Here is a 17,463-nt window from a genome sequence, read left to right as displayed (position 1 = left end):
TGTAGTCAACCTTAAGCAAACTGCTTGGCTAAAACCCAGCTGCTGGGCAGGTCCCCTGGGACTCTAAAGAAGGGACTATCATTTAACTTGTTTGTTACAGAGACAGTAACTACTACTGTGGAGTTTAAAGGCAAAAATTCCGGAGTTTTAAAATCAAGATTTGCATGCTGGGTGAATTAGGATAAAGGAAGTAAAAAGAAAATTGAAAAGAGTCTTAAATGGGGATAATGGTTGTATAGCTAAGCTAAAAATAGCTGAGAGGAAGCCTAATCCCTCACTAACTGGATAACAGCAGACCAGCCACTCTTGTGTCCTTTGAATATGAATGAACAGCTCCTTGCCATTAAGGTACCAAGATCTGAAACCAGCAACTGTCTTTGAACGTGGTCTCTGCAGTGAGATTCTGTATGGCAAAAGTGCTCCCTCCAAGGAGGCGTTTGTGCCCCGGGTTTCTGGACAATCAATCTCGGTGATGTGCTTGAAACATTGACAGTAATCCCGGGGACCCTCTGCCTTTGGCTGACGTGGTGTCTCCCGAGATGAAGAGCGAGCTGTGCTCAGATGCTCCTTGGAAACGTCAGAAATGAACACGTGCTTGTTACCCAACAAACAATAACGCAAATGCAGGGAACTACTTTCCAGAATGCGAATCATTTGAATCTCTGAATCAAAATGAGCGAAGATTAAGTCACATTTTTAGGATGAACTATGACACATCCATTTTTTTTAAACTAGCAGGTAAGAGATAATCCTTCAGTGCAAGGAGCACCAGCACACAAACAGGACATACAGAGGTGTGTGGTGGTAGGCTGGTGTAATGAGCCCTCCACCACACTATTTGTGAATGGACAACATCACATGTGTATGATTGTTGTTTTATTTTATTTTGGTTGTTGACACAAGCTCTCACTTAATTGCCCACATTGTCCCAAATCGGGCTCAGGTGATCTACATGCCTCACCCTTTCAAGCAGCTGGGACAAGAGTGTGAGCCAGACCTGACCTACTCTCACAGACACATCTATGTCCATATCCTGGGAAGCACATGGATATGACTGTCTTCACCTTGGTGCTGCTCAATGCCACAAGGCAGGTTATGCATTTTGTCCGCCCTTGACAATGATATGGAGAAACTGCCAGGGTATGAATGTGAGCTCACTTTTATTTTTAGCCCTTCTTAGTGGTTGTTAACATTTTCCCTGAGCACTTTCCCTGGCCTAATAGGATGTAAGTAACATCTTGTCTTGGTGTGCTATTGACTAGGGGTTATATTTAGCAACTGTAAAAAGCCCCAGGGATAAGGGGAGAGACCCCTCTTCAGAGGAGCTGTCTGAACATCCTCTCATAAACCATCCCAAGGTCCTAAAAGGATAACTTTAATGTAATCCATTTGTCTAGCTGACACCTCCATCAGATGAGGTTTTAAGACAAAACAGCCATTGTAAAAGTGAATTAATTATTAAATAACTAAAGCCATCAAATTAAGGGCATAGTAGCCACCTGCAGACATGAAAGACAAGACAGTGTAGGGAAAGTGACAACTGTCAGACACTAGAGAATGGCCAGTGTAAGGAGAGTGACAATTCAGACACTAGAGAATGGACAGTGTAGGATCTGGGCAGCTGGTGAGTGGGTTTCTGCATCATGGAAACCTAGAAATGCCTCTATGTAGTCACGTCCTGGGTAGAGCATCATTAGATCTAGAGGGAAAAGACATTTGAAGTTGAAGATGTTGCCTCTTCTGCCACCACATGGAATGAGGATCCAGGTAGAGGAGTCTGCCCCGGGTTATGATGGGCAATCTAAGAATGAGCGACACTGTCAAACTTGATTGTGCATTCGGTAATTAGTATATGCACTGCTGTGCTATGCAAATCACACACACACACACACACACACACACACACCACTGACACAAACTCTTGGGGGGTAAACTCTTTCTTTACATCCTCATTCGATAATGTAACTAAAGAAATGGCCCATAGGAAGCAGAAGACAATGTCGAAGTTTGAACCCACTTCTCTCTAAACCTACAGTCTGGTATTTTAGCCCCAATATACATTGTCTCCAAAAACTCCCAACCATAATCTAGACCTCCAGGTCAAGCACAAAATTACAGAGATGGGTCAAGTCTGTGTGTAGAGTGCCCACTGGACAGTGAAGGAAATCGAAGCAAGGGAAATGAGACCTGTGTCTGTCCTATTTCCTACCAAGGAAGAAGAAAGCGTCTAAAATGAGTAAGTGAACATGCCCTGTTCAGACTGGAACTGCTCCTGAACTGTGCCAGCTCTGTGGGCCTTGGAAATTAGTTGGTTCTGCTAGAAATTAACCGGCCACTCTGAAACAGTTTGCTGTAAAGTGAAGGAATTAAACCACTTCAGAGCTGTCTTCTGGCTCTTACATTCTACCAGAGCTTCTGGTATATTCAGCTGTTCTCATCCCTTCCTTTACAACTCAGGGTAAGTAGTTACAGGAGATGTAACAAGAAAACTAGGTCCACACAGGAGCCCATTTAAAAATAAAAACCAAAATTAAAAAATCAAAATTAAAAATTTACTGACCAGAAGAGGCCAGGGAGCTGAAAGGGTAAAGAAGTTGGAACATACCTGCAAGGGCATTTTCAGTAGGACTTATAGCCATCCAGGTCCTGTATTTAATCTAATTAAAGGCACAGGCACTGTGCTTACTGCCTGCCTGCTCTTTATCGCCAATCAGTTTCATGAAGCCAAATCCAGAAGCTAAACGAGAGGAAAGAAGCTTCTACCCTAGAGACCATGAGTGTTGTAGTCCCCAGAGAACAGCTCCCCCTTCCTTTCTGACCCCACTGCCCCACTGTCACTGCCCGTACACCTGTACACACATACGCGCTTCACTTCCCTGTTCCACTGTGCACGTAGCCTGTGCAGGTAGCCTGAGGCTGGGTACGAGTTGAGAGCACCAACAGTGTGCTTTGTACTCATCCCTAGACCTTGGGCTCTATCCGGAAAGCACCTATCCCGTCCAGTGCTCCATCTCCAGAGTCCTGAAGCGTCTGGCACATAGAAGGTGGCCAATATAGATCCAGCCTGTCACAGTCAACTGGTCTTTGGATCCCCACCATTTGGTAAACTGCAGAAAGGAACGCACAAAGGTACAACAGGACGCCCAGAGAAAGATGGGGGTTCAAGGGACATTCACCAGAAATAACGATCCCAGAACCGCTTTACTAAACAGTTGACTGGTTGGCACCTGTCCTGAAGGAACTGTGTGTGACCCATCAGACCTGCTCTGCTAGTTTGCACTAAATGAGAAGCGGCAGGCTTCTTCAAAAGTCACACAGCACTCCTATTTTATGGGAGTAGGCGATTGTCAGGCCCTTTGCTCAGGTATCCACCCTGACCTCCCTCTTGCCTATCCATGATGTATGTGCTCTAAATAGACCGGTTTTGTAAAGTCACACATTTTATCTTCCGCACCCCACACCTGTCATCAGCAAGGTCCCAAAGCCCTACGCTTTCAGAAACTCCTAAACCTTTTTCTCTCAACTGCAGTGCTCTGAACCCTGCTCCTCACTGATGCTCACACCACAGACCGTTGAGAAAGCCCCTGACTGAGTGTTCATACTATCACACTGTTGGATGGTGCAGTCTTCAAAGCAGGCTCCCTTGAACTTGCTCTCTACAGCTACCACTCCATTTGCTTTTCCCTCCATTTTTCTGCAAAATTTACCCTAAAGGGTGTCATGGACAGTCTGTTCTCAACTCCTGTCTTCTAATCCTCTCTTGCACCCCCCGCAATGAATATTTCTCCCCACAGTTATACAATAGTAGCTCGCCCCTTCTAATGAATATTTCTCCCCACAGTTATACAATAGTAGCTCTTCCAAGGTCATCAGTGACCTCCACAAATAAAGCCAAGCATCAATGCCCAGATTCTTTCTGGAGCTCTTGGCGGCATTCCTGACTCGCCAGGCTTCCATGCATCCTGTTCCAATCGCTTTCTGTTCCCCTAGTCCCCTCCAACTTGAAAATACTGGAATGCTCAGGATACCTTCAGATCCCTCTGGTATTAGTTATATAATTTTGGGGGACCCAGTGAAAAGCGAGATAGTGTGCACCTGTGCAGAAATCAAGCTTAATACGAGCAGAACACTAAAGCAGGGCTCTTCTGGAAGGAGGTCCCGTGCACCTGCAGTGAGGTACCCATTGAGGCATCCTGGGAAACACTCTGAAATTTAGATGTCTGGCTGTGAACTCAGGCTCACAAGTCAATCTCCACTAAACATCCCCACTAGGCTCTCCAGCAGGCATTGCAGATGTGATCTGATCAAAACTCAATCTCTCATTCTCCCTTCTTCCCAAAGGAACCAGAGTTCTGTATCCTCCCCAGCAGGGAGTGCTTCTTTCTTCACAAAGCCTTGCATCCATGACACTGCTCTGAAAAGCGTACACTTCCTTTCCTTTGCTGGTACCGAGGCTGTCCCTCTGACTGCTCCCTGATGCCCCTGGGGCTCCCCACCTTGTAGTCTTGAGGTGTTGCCTAGTGACCCTTTCAGGAAAGGATTCTGCTCAAAATGAATGTGACTGTCTTGATACTACCCAACTTTAACAAACACTAGTTAGAATGCTTTTTTTCTCCCTCACTTTGCTCAACAGTGAAAACGTAAACGTCATTTATTCTTATACACCTATTGTCTCAAAACAGACAAAACTACAAATGGTTAACAAGGAACCTCAACTCCAAACCCAAACCTTGAACCCTCTTCATCAAAGATCTACCCAGACTCCTTTCAAGGAGGCCTGAAATGCAAGACAGGGCATCATTTTGGAGGTTCCCCCTCTATTTTTGCATTATTTAAGCGTCTAGGTCACCTATCATGTGCCGTAGCCACAGAGCATTGGGTGTACCTGGTCATGTTTCCTAAGTGCATTATACAACAAAAACATCTAAGAAGATGCTGCATTTCCAATCCCACCCAGGCCACTGCCAGCGTGTGTTCATGAATGCATCTGTGTCTCTGCGGCTTGTCTCCCATGCAATGGAACCCTGAGCCTCTCTGTCCTTAGTGTAAGCTGAGCACTTGGGCCCCAGGTGGTGAAAACACTCTTAAGTGACTTTCTGCTTCCCTTAAGTCTCTGAAGAAGATAATACACTCCGCATTGCAAGCAGACAGCCTGGGAGGAAAGAAGTCTTCCCAGTGACCAAAGTGTGCCCACCAGGACTGGGCACAGGGCAGAAAACGACTGCTTCGGTCCTTTCCAGCATGCGCATCACTGCGTAGGGTCACACGGACCTGCACGCGCACGCGGGCGTGTGCACACACACACACACACACACACACACACACACACACACACTCACACAGACACATGCACACGCACACATGAATACACAACTGTGCCAGGGGCCTGAGAGTTCTCACACTTTTCGCTCCTTCACTCCCGCATGAGGCCTTAGGGCCGGGTGGGTGCAAGGGCGTCCAGCCAGGGGGCAGTAGGGCGTGGCATCCGGAGTCCCCCGCAGCCCCCGGCGCCCGGAGGAGGGGACAGAGCGAAGGGCGGAGCAGTGTCTCCCAGCTTAGGACGCCGCCCCCGCCCCAGTGGCCCACCCTCCCTGCTCACCCACGGACGCGCCGATCCTCGCCCTCCGCGGCAACGACATCTTAAAAGCCTGGTCCAGGCCGGTGCCGTTCAGCATCGCGCGTGGCTGGCAGGCTGGGCGGCCAGAGGCGAGCGGTGGCGCCTGGGAGCGGGGCTGGGCTCCAGGGCCACAGCGCCAGGGCCATGGGCGAGCGGGCCTAGGGCTGAGCGAGCGCCGCGGGCCGCCCCAGTCTATGCCCGCAGCCCCGAGGCTGCGCCGACCGCGCCTCCCGCACCGCAGCGGCCAATGCGGCGGCGCCCCGAACGCCGCGGCGGCCTCGCTGGCCCGGCAACGCGGGGGCGGGGGCCCCGCAGGAGGCTGCGCCGCCAGTCCGAGTCCTGGCAGGAGGCGCGGAAGGCGCGGGCAGGGCTGCGGGGCTGGGTGCGGGCTCCGGGAGGGGATGGGCGCACCTGGGCGGCTCTGGGCCTCAGCAAGTCCCACTACCTTATCTCCCTGCCTGTCACTTGTGCGGTGCAGCCCTGGGTCCTCCGACTCCTTCCCTTTTCGTTAGCAGCTTCTCTTCTTTTGCAGCCAGCCGGATGGGGTCTGCATGGGTCCTTTGCGCAGAACGGGAATTTCCACGCTGGGACCTGAAACGCAGAGAAGAGCTGGGTCTGCAAGCCCCTGTCCTCCACGGCTTATCACGGTCGTGAAACCTCCAGAATGCTCTAAGGGGCACCCACCACACACATCCACGCCCACGACACACGCAGTGCACCTTCTACATGCAAACAAATCCATTGAGAGGTAAGGGGTGACTGGCCCAAGGTCATTCGACCTGCTTTTGTTTGATTTCTCTCTTCTCTTAATGTTTAAGCTGAGTCCTTCTGAGCACAGTTCCATGGGGTTAGTGAGGAAAAAGCCAGCTCAATCTTTACTGTGTCTGATGAAATCTTGACCTTAAACTAAAAAAACAAAAACAACGACAACAAACCAGCCAATCTGAGTCTGCTCCTGCACTTGCAGAAGTGATCATGACCTTTCTTTTTACATAAAATGGGGGCGTCTCTGAGACCTAGGGGGCTGCAGAGAGATGAGCCATAGGAGGTAGGAAGGCAGTTGGCTCCACACGACTCAGTAGCCAGTGTGGGTTCAAACTTCCGGAGTCTGACCGAAGTGAGTGGTTTATTTTAGGCATATTTTAGGCCCAGCACAATTTGGTGAAAACTGCTGGTGTTAACTCAGTCCCACGCGCACAACAAATCATATGAAAATCTCCTTAAGACACAAAGCTAAATACGGATCAGACGTGACTACCTCGAAACTTTCTGTAAAGTCCGTAAAGATAAGTTCTATAGATTGACTGAGATAAACAAGTTTATGATAAGGGTCCCTGGAAGGGTCTGGTCCTGGAAAAGTCTCTAGACACAGAGATAGGGCAGAAGGTCACGAGGCTGGGAAGCATGTCCAGCCTTCTGGACGAAACAGCCCTGTGTGCTTAACAGTACAGGTTCCCCAAGTGCTTATCTGTGAGCACAAAGACCTTGGTACCTCCGACAATAAAGCACACCTCAGAGTAAACACTATTTCTTCAGCAGGAAGGTCCAAGAGGGAAATGTCTCAGATGTTGAGCTGAGGCTCAGGGTGGCAGGACTTCTCGGTGAGTCTCCCAGGCTGTGGGGGGGCGCTTACAAAGCTTAGACTGATCTTTGCATAGAAGCTGTAAAAATGGGCCACGAATGGTTCCATACACGTTCTGTGATAATGCCTTGCAGAATAAGCAAAATGTTGAAAGGAGCCCGAAGGAAACCGTATTTATTTATTTATTATTAATACCCCAAACAGGGAAAATAGCCATAAATAAATGAGAGCAACAAAAAATAGGTATTGGTTATTTTTAATTGTCCTTTGATTTCACAGAATCACAGCATAAAATGAGCTTATTGCTCCTGCCTCTTTAGGTACTTTCCAGTAACCAAACTGGCCAAGAGCTCTGGAGTAGTGTGATGGGCGGTGGTATAGAAGAGGAGGAGTCTTGCTGTGCTGGAGCCCTGGCTGGCCTGGGGCTTATGGTGTAGCCCAAGATGATTTGGAACTGGTAATAATCCTCCTGCTTCAGCCTCCCAAGTGTGGGGATTAGAGGTGTGAGCATCATGTAGGTTTGCAAGGGCAATAGAGGAATGTTGCACTTATCTCCGTGGTTGACTCCCCTCACTGCCTTTTACAAAGTTGGAAAGATTAGGCTGGCACTAGCCCTAGAGTCCAGACCTCAGTCCCATCATCGAGGTGCTAAAAGGAATCATAGGCACACAGGACCAAACAAAGCAATGAGCAGTATTTCCTAAGCATGGGACCCTATGGCAGTATGAATCACACACAACCTGTGTTGATTTTGAGGAGAGACTTTCTTGTCCTTGCCTGGGCTAGAAGTATGGTAGACTCACCAGCAAGAGGAAGGAAAGGCAGACACAAAGTCCAGAGCAATAGGAGAGTCTGGGAAATGTGTTTTCTCTCTACTTGTATTAGAGCAGAACTTTCAAGATAACTGCTTCAATTCATTGGCCATGGTGCAGCTTTTCCCAAGTCGAGAACAGAGCAGCCTGTGGGGGGAGGAAGGACGCCTTGGGAGAGCCAGCATCAGTGAAATTGACTAAGCCACCAGCCCTGGAACCATTTCTTTTCAAAATATTTATGTGCATGATGCAACATTTTAAAAAAGGAAAGGGAATGTATAGAGCACATTGAAAGATGGAGACAAACAAATCTCAATCCAAACACCACAACACAGGCCTGTAACCCATTTGCCTTCCCTCCTGTCCGCAGACTAATTCCTTCCTTCCTTTTATCCTCTTTCTCACTCGCTGTTGTTTACAGACCAACTAACAGTCAACTCTGACAGTATTGGGCAAACAGTCTTTGAAGAGAGATCATGTCATGTAAATCTCATTCTTCTACAGATTCTTATTAAAGATTACATGGATGCGTTTTGATGGCCTAAATCCTGTCTGAATTCTCATTTCTAACAGGTTTCTTTTCTTTTGGAGGGGGAACAGTGTCCCAAACTGTGCACATGGTAAATATGGAGCAGGCTGTGACTCTCTCCCAATGAAAACAGAACAATAGTCAAGGGGCTCCTCCCCTCCATTTCTCCATTCGCCCGCTCATGTTCATTTCTGACACTTGTTACTGGCCTGCTGGGGGGCCCGCTCTACCTGGGCTTGTGGAAACCAGGTAACTGAATTCCGAGAGTAGATATTTCAAGACACAGGCTCACCTGTCCTGACCTGGCCTGGGAATACATGCTCTGCCACTTCACCTACACCCTGCTTGTCCAGACAGTCGCAAAGGCCCCGTCAGCACAAGCAGGGAGGGAACAGAGTGACAAGAGTCTGGAAGAGCATGGGAGTTGGAAACATTGCTGCAGCCATTTGGGGAAATACAATCTAGCAGAACCAGAAATGAGCACATTTAATTTTAATCAAATATTACTGAGAACCACACTGTAAGATGTACAGAAAACTTAATGAAAGATGTGTAAGTCCTCCACCCTGAACACACTGAATACATGACATGCAGGCTCCCAGAGAACATGGCAAAAAGCATTTACCCTGCAAGGAGACTGTAGAGTGTGGGCAATAAATAGAGAAATAGCACGTTGAAACAGAACAGAGAGTCTAGAAATAGACCCAGAGCCATATGGCAAAGTAATTTTGGTAAAGACACTAAAAAGCAACTCAGTTGAGTGGAGACAGGCCTCTCCACAGACAATCCTGTGGCAGCTGGATGCTCAGACTCGGGGAAAGGCTTTAACCTTTTATTCATGCACAACACTTAAAATTAATCATAAATATTAAAAAGGGGGCGGGTATTTCAATCTTCTAGGAAAAAAATAGGGAAAGCTGCCATGCAAGGACATGAAAAGTGCTAGCCGTAAAAGTAGACATTTATAATTAGCATTGGAGCCACAGCTTCCACTCAGCAAAAGATACAACATGGTGAAGAGGCAGGCCACGGACTGGGAAGAGATTTTTTTTTTCACAACTGGTAAATCAAGGGACTTTCTATATGTAAATAACTCCCACAAATCGAGTGTTTCAAAATGGTCAGAATACCTGAACACACACTTATCAAATGAAGATAAACAGAAGGCACAGAGTCACCTGAAAGGTGACAAATGTCAATTGTCACCAGGAATGTGAAAATTAAAATAAGAACCTATTCTGCAATGGTCAGCATGTCCAAATTAAAGAATAATTCCAAATATTGTGGATGGTGCTGAGCTACTGGGATTATATTGGTATAAGTTGGTGTAACCACTTAAAAAACAAACAAACAAAAAAGACCTAATGGTCTCTCATAAAGATCAATATACACCTTTCTTATGACTAAGAAATTCTACCTTCAAATCCTTACCCAAGAGAAATGAACATTATTTCTACAAAAATACTCAAGAGAGTATTATAGTTCCAAACTGGAAATAGTCCAAAGGGCCATGAACAGGCCAGTGGATGTGCCACTGTCGTCTGATACTGGAATGTGACTCAGCAATAAGGTACAAACCGGCAAACCACATAGATGAATCTAGAAATTCATTGAAAATGAGTGGGCGAACCTGAGGCAGTTGAATTCAAAAGAATAAGGGTCAAGTTGTCGAGGTTTACCAGGACAGGAAGGGACTCAAGGGAACTTCTGGGGTCGTGGAAACTTGTCTGTTAACAAAGGGTAGATAGATACTGGGTGCATATGTTAAGACTATCAGATTATGTAGTCAAGAGGTTCACAGTTCACTGCAAACTTTCTTGACCTTTAAAATACGAGTAGAAGAGATAACATTTTAAATTCTAAAGTATTCATGTTATTTTTAAACAGGAAAAATTTGGAGAACAAGCCCCATGAATAAGAAGATGTACAAGGCCGGGCAGCAGTGGCGCACGCCTTTAATCCCAGCACTGGGAAGGCAGAGGCAGGCAGATCTCTGTGAGTTCGAGGCCAGCCTGGTCTACAGAGTGAGATCCAGGACAGTCACCAAAACTACACAGAGAAACTCTCTCTCAAAAAAAAAAACTGTACAAATAAATAAAAATAACCTTGGATTATGTTTAATGTTTAAAATTGGTGTGCAATGGGAGGAGAAGTTCCACTGTGCCATTTCAAACATACATATATATATATTTGAAAAAATATATTATAAGTATGCTTGAAAATGAAATATATATATTTTTTTCCATGCCTTTCCTCCACTGTCATTCTCCAGCCCCAACTCCCTGCCCCTAGATAATCCGTCTTTCATGCAGATTGCTTTTTATTCTGAGACAGAATCTCACTGTGTAGCCTTGACTGGCATGGAACTTGACAAGTAGACCAGGCTGGCCTCCAACTCACAGAGATCCATCTACCTCTGCCTCCCAAGTGCTGAGATCAAAGGTGTGTGTCACCATGCCCAGCCAATTGCATTCTATTGTATCATCTTACCCATTCCCTCCTGCAAGATGATGTCTTCCCCTCTCATAGGTGATTTTTTATGTTCACAACCTACACAAAACACACACACACACACACACACACACACACACACACACACACACACACACACAAATTTTAACCTAGATTTGGCATATGAGAGGAAATGTCATATGTGTTTTTCTAAGTCTGGCTTATTTTGCCTAACATAATGGTTTCCTGTTGCATACATTTGCCTGTAGATGTCATTATTTCATTTTCATAGCTGAATAAAATTTCATTTGTATATATTTCATATATATACATTCATATATATCACTTTTTCCCTACCATTCATCTGTTGATAGACATCTAAGCTGTTCCATTTTCTGGCTGTTGCAAATACTAGAGTAATAAACATGGATGTGCAAGTGTCTCTGGTGTGTTAAATCAGAATCTTTCAGATACAGACCCAAGAGTAGCATAGTTGTATCACATGGTAGCTTTATTTTTAGTTTTCTGAGGAACCTCCATGCTGATTTCTACAGTACCCGCATCATTCCCACAGCAGTGTATAAAGAGAACCTTGATTGTTTTTAAATACAAATGTTTTAAGACTATTTGAGAAATTAAAAAGTATAATCTTTTTTAAAATCTTTAGATTTATTATATGTATATGAATGTTTTGCCTGCATGTATGTATGCACGTATAACATGTGGGAGCCCGCTCCCACCTTTTGAAGGGTTCTTAGGTGGAGGAGAGAGGAATTAGGAAATATCAGATAGAGAGACCTAGATGACAAGAAAGAAAGACAGAAACACAGAATAGCTTTGGGAGAGCCTGGATCAATACCCAACGGCCTCATCTTTTATTGAAAAGGGCTTTTTATAATATGCCAAGTGAAATGAATGATAGATGGCACTGGCTACTGCTCGAAGGTCACACGCCATGGCCACGATTACCTAGTTACAGAGAGCTTTATTAGGACGAAGGGGGCGGTACAAGAGAACCAGGCCTGGGAAGGAGCACATGCAGAGGGCAGAGAGAAAGATGGTGGGGTGGGGGAGATAGAGAGGGTGGGGTCTGAGTCACAGCTCCACCTCTTTAAGACGCAGATGGGCTTACAGAGCCACGTCACATATGTGCAGACTATGCGACCATGCTGCACATACATGATCACCAGCGCACACTGATGTCAGATGCAAGATCCTTTGCTTAAACTCCTGAACTGCACATGTGTGGTCCTGCAGCTGGAGTGAGGGCAGAATTCTAACATTCCAGACTTTTTGCTTATTATAAAAATGAGTGAACAGGAAGAGGGGCATCGTTTCTCCTGGAAAAATTGCTTCCAGCTGACTTGGTGGGCGTTGGTTGGCTCTTAGACGGGTAGGGAAGGGGGCTTCCGAGGTAGACAGGCGTCCTGGGATGGTGGGCTGTTGTCTGCTGCCTTGGAGCTGTTCATCTTTCTTGGCTTGGCACTCTGGCTGCTTTTGTGTCTGACAGGATGCTGGTGAGACAGAGAAAAGCTTAGAAGAAAAAAAAAATTACCTTCATGGAGGTTCCAGGGTGAGGGAAGGGGAGTCCCGGGACCAGGAATTTGGATTGCACTTATCTGAAGCAGATCCCACCTGTCCAGATGGATTCAAGCTGGTTTCTGGAGCTTACAAAAATTTTGAACATATTAAGAAGCAGCCATGAGAAAATTAAAGCCTTGGGCTGATGACCATTTTAGTGTTTGGTACTCTGCTTGTATTGGTTAGTGTTACTGAGAGAGACAGAGAGATTGGAACATGTTTTTAATTTTTTAACCTGAGATAAGCTTTATCAGAGACAGATTATTTTAAGGCACCTGTTTTCTTTACTAGTTTAGCATCCAGGAGTCTTAGGTGATCAATTGTTGAGAGCATTTAACAGTAATAGATGGCTATGTTAAGTCTGTTTTTGCAGAGCCCAGACCCTCTTGGGTCTGGGGGGGTGTAAATACCTTTGGACTATTACTGTTCCTTACTTGATGATCCCTGGACTCCAGCTCTGTGGTGGTCCTGTAACGATTAGCTGAGCAGTTAATTAGAAGAGGGAACCAGAAAGAGAAAAGCTTGTGGAGTGAGACCTCATTCTTCTGGAATTAGGGACAAGGCAGAGATCAGGGGGCCCTGTATGTGTGCATGAGGAGGAGAAGCACTGTGACAGGTCTGGAGTGAGGCACATGGAGGGAGCAATGAAATGAAAGCGCCTACCTTAGCTGGAAAGTCTTTTCCCATTAAGTAACCCTGAAAGTGCAATTAAGTCTGGTGAGGTGGGTAAGGTTGTCCTACCCCGACAATAGGGAAACGAGGAGAGGTGGAACCCCAAACTCCCCAGGACTGAGTGAGTGGCTCTAGTGTCCAGAAGGAAAGAAACAGATCGCTTCCATGCTGCGTCCTGGGTTCCCTGAGAGCCGTGGCCGAGCCTAGAGGTCTGCTGGAGGTCTTAGTTTGATGCTCCCAAGCCCCTCGGTGCCTGAGTGCAGTCAGCTGAGCAGTTGTCTCTCTAGGTGGCACTTTGAACAAGGCTCAATTGATGGCCTGGCATGGCATGCACTAGTCTGCTGGCCTTCCCCACCCCACCACCCGCATTTAAAACAGGGACCCAGCGGCTTTCAGGAGCCAGTCGGACAGCGTGCGCCAGCACTTAGCAATTCTGTTCATGAGCTTTTTCATCTCTCCCCTGGCGCACCTTAAATGCCAAAGCTGAAACTTCCACCTGTGGGGTCAGGAGCCTTGCTCTCCAGATGCTTAAGTTTTAGCCCTTATGTCGGGAAGGTGTGGGAGACAAGAGATGGATTTTATTCCATGTCCTGAAATTTTTGATTGATTGATTGTTTTTGATAGGCTGTTGGCTTGAGGACAGCTTTAGGAAGATCCACCAGGAGGCAGACTGTAAACTGATCTCTGGCTAAAGAGCCATCCTGATTACTGTGATCCCCATGTGGGTCCTGATCATAAACTTATTTGCATGCATCCTAGCCTGCTTTCAGACCCGTCTGTGCTTCTCAGGGCAGCTTGAGAACGAGTGGGAGGAGTTAAGGTGAGAGCCAGACACTAGAGAGCCTGCCCAATACCAGAGAGCAGAGTGGAAATCAGATAGGCAGAAGTGGTTGCACATGGCAGAGAAAGAATCAGAAATGGAGAGGGAGAAGGGTTCAGAGCTTTGGTAGAAAGCTTGAGGTTAAGGCAACTCTTTTCATTTGCCCGTTTGCTGGCAGAAGTTAGACAATTCCCATGGAATATCGGGGTTGAAGCAACCGTTTTGCAGCCCAATTTACTGGTATCTGGGATATTTAAGGCATTTATCAGAGGAGGAGTGGAATCATGAGAAGGAAGCCCCCATGTCCCATGGCTGCAGCCAAGAGAGAAAAAAAATAAAAAATAAAAATAACAAACACGATCCCCAGGCTCCTATTTCAAGCATCTTTGAGAATAGACAGTCTGTGGGCCGGCATAACAGCACAAATTACCCAGTCATCATCATGAAAAGGGCAAGGGCTGGAGCGTATGTACCAGCACATCAAGATTGAACGTGTTGTGGTACCGAGGGCTGCCCTGGGGTCCGGCGCAAGGAATATATCTCAGGCTGCCATCACAGGAAACAGCAGGGGACTCACCAATCTTGGCAGCACATGTGGTGTGTGTGGAGCAGTCCGGCAACTGGGCAAATGAAAAAAGTGAAGTGGGCAGTCGCAGGTCCAGTAGACCTCGGTATAGGTTTCCGACGCTGAGCCCCGGACACAGAGCAGCCGAAAGAGCCCATCCAAGTACAGCACCAATGAAATGAATGATAAACGGCACTGGTTGCGGTGCTTGTTACTGCCCGAAGAGGTCACAAGCCACAGCTATGACTACCTAGTTACAGAGAGCTTTATTAGGAGGAAGGGGGGATACAAGAGAACCAGGCCTGGGAAGGAGCACGTGCAGAGGGCAGGGAGAAAGATGGTGGGGTGAGGGGAGCAGAACAGAGAGAGAGAGGGTGGGGTCTGAGTCACGGCTCTTAAAGGCGCCGATGGGCTTACAGAGCCATGCCATGCATGCACAGATTGTGCGACCATGTTCCGCATACGTGATCACCAGTGCACACTGATGACGTAAGACGCAAGACCCTTTGCTTAACTCCTGAACTGTGCATGTGCAGTCATGCAGCTGGAGTGAGGGCAGAATTCTACCACCAAGGGGAGAGGCAAAAGGCCTCCCCCTTGCAAGATCAAAGCACACCATACAGCCAAGTGTAGGCCCTTCCAAACACCTGGTAAACATGCTGGCGACCAATCATCTCGTTATGCAGCCCTGCTGGGTAAAGCAAGCCCAGACTCTCTGACCCTGAGTAAGTTCTCACCAGATAGCTTCTGTGGGCTCCCACAACTATGTAAGTGCCTGGTGCCTGCAGAGGTCAGAAGAGGCAGAAGAGATCTGACAAGATCGCCTGGAACCTGGAGAGATGGCTGATTGTGAGCTACCATGTGGATGCTAGGAATTGAGCCCAGGTCCTCTGGAAAAAAGCAACAATTGCTCTGAATCACTGAGCCATTTCTCCAGCCCCTGTAATATAATCTTTAATGAAGAATGGATAAATGCCTGTCATGGGGCCCAAACTTGTAGTCCCAGTACTTGGAAAGCTGAGACAGGATGGTCTTGATTTAGAGACCAGCCTAGACTGTATAGAGCAAGATCTTGCCTCCAAAAAAGGGGAGTGAAGATGTGAATATATATAATAAACAAATACATACTTACCCATTTTCAATACACATATGTAAACTATGTAAATACTTGTCACCATCAATATATGTCTTTATATTATGTATCTATGTCCACTACTTGAGAAAGGAGTATTAAAACTTCTAGATACTTCTTTATACTTTACATTTTTAAAATTTCCTTTTATTTCATTTATTTGGTGAGGACATATACATGCCACAGCATTCAGGAGGTCAGAGGACAATTTGCAAGATTCAGTTCTCTCCCACTAGCAAGTAGATTCAAGGGGTGGAATGTAATTCATCAGGCTTGGCCATCTGACAGGCTAGTTTTACAATTTTAAAGACACAATAGCAAAAAGTTATCTTTTTGCTATTTTCAGACAAAGTCTTGATTTTTTTCCCTCCTAATTACTGGGGATACAGACATAATCTCAGATGGGATATAGGATTATAGAGGGACCATCCCCCTAAAAGCCACGGCTTCCATCCAAGGCTGAACCTGTGCCTGGGATGAATAATGGAGGGATCACAGCACCAGTTGCTGTTGTGGTTAGAATACAAGTTTTCCTCATTGTGAGGGTGAAGAGAGTAAGACCTCAATCCAACCATGGTCTTTAGTGGAAGAGCCTTGAGAAGGAAGTGGAAGATCATCAGGATGGAGCCCCATGATGGGACCCTGCTAGATCTGTAAGGGGGAAGAAAAAAATGGAAGACACGGGCACACCTCCCTGTCTCTTGCAGCTAATGGTCTGCATCACCCCAGGATTTTGCCAAGTAAGTCACCACCAAATGCAGTCAATCGACCTTGGAGTAGAACAGAGAGCCGCAATTCCTCCACTTCATAATCTGCCAAATTTGTGGGATTGTGATATTATGAACAGAAAATGTAGTAGTGCAGGTATGGAGTGAAATGGGGTATAGACAGACATCTAGACAAGAGAAAGGGGGTGGACTGAGGCTGTGGCTCCATAGTAGAGCACTTGTCTAGCATGTAGGTGACTCTACATTTGATTCCCAGCACCAGGAAAGCAACCAACCACAGAGAGAGACATGGTGTCTCTTTGGCAGACACAGCACAACCAAGGATCCTGGAGACCTCCACAGCTAACGCGGCAGTTTGATGATGTCAGCGAGTCTTCTGCAGATGGTGTGGTTTTACAAGAATGATGACAGAGTACCTACTCCAGACCAAGTAACAGGGCAAATGAGCTGCCAGCACTTTCTTTCTCCGTTAAGCACTTTCAAAACAATGCAAAGAGCTAAGTGTACATGCATCTGTTTTGTAGAGGAGGGAATTCTGGGTCAGAGAAGTTGAATAGTTTGCCCAGAACATCAAACAGGCTGTAAACAGAATGCGAGCTAGCCCAAAGCATACTTGCAACGGAAAATTGACAGGTTCAAACATTAATTCTCAACAGTCAGGAGCACACAATGAAAGCCGTATTTCATGTCAGCAGCGCAGAAGGCTTCAATCAGGCACCTGTGCTTTCTGTCACAGCTACTCTCGGGTGTTAACAAGGCAACAGGAGCTATGGATTCCTGTCTCTTCACTCTCTACTGATAGGCTTCAGAGTCCAACCACAGTACCACAGCACAGGCCCACTTCTCCAACACTTCATCTGGAGGTGATCACATGACCCAAGCATGACCCACCAGAGGTCTGAGGCTGTGACTCAGAGGCAGAGCAATATGGCAAAGGGTAGAGATGTTCCATTCGATGAGGATGTGAACTGGGG

At 46.5% G+C, this 17,463-nt stretch overlaps 1 protein-coding gene across 2 annotated transcripts in view; it reads right to left on the bottom strand.

Moving 5' to 3' along the window:
* Nucleotides 1-6,178, bottom strand: part of Atp8a2 (ATPase phospholipid transporting 8A2) — a 563,932-nt gene extending 557,754 nt beyond the window's left edge. Inside the window, exon 1 of one of the 2 annotated variants that reach the window (XM_052733058.1) lies at nt 6,063-6,178. Coding sequence is in view for 1 of the 2 variants with exons in the window: in XM_052733056.1 (XP_052589016.1) it covers nt 5,600-5,675 (76 nt within the window). In the remaining variant the exon portion in view is untranslated. Of the gene's footprint in view, nt 1-5,599; nt 5,806-6,062 lie in introns of those variants that run through there. The other variant, XM_052733056.1, reaches the window with a different exon arrangement.
* Between the last annotated feature and the right edge of the window lie 11,285 nt (nt 6,179-17,463).

The sequence above is a fragment of the Peromyscus californicus genome, unplaced genomic scaffold (genome assembly GCF_007827085.1).
Source record: "Peromyscus californicus insignis strain IS unplaced genomic scaffold, ASM782708v3 Scaffold_12__1_contigs__length_115047231, whole genome shotgun sequence".
Lineage (NCBI taxonomy): Eukaryota > Metazoa > Chordata > Mammalia > Rodentia > Cricetidae > Peromyscus > Peromyscus californicus.
The sequence above is the reverse complement of the archived record's forward strand: the minus strand, read 5'-3'. Positions and strand labels throughout refer to the sequence as shown.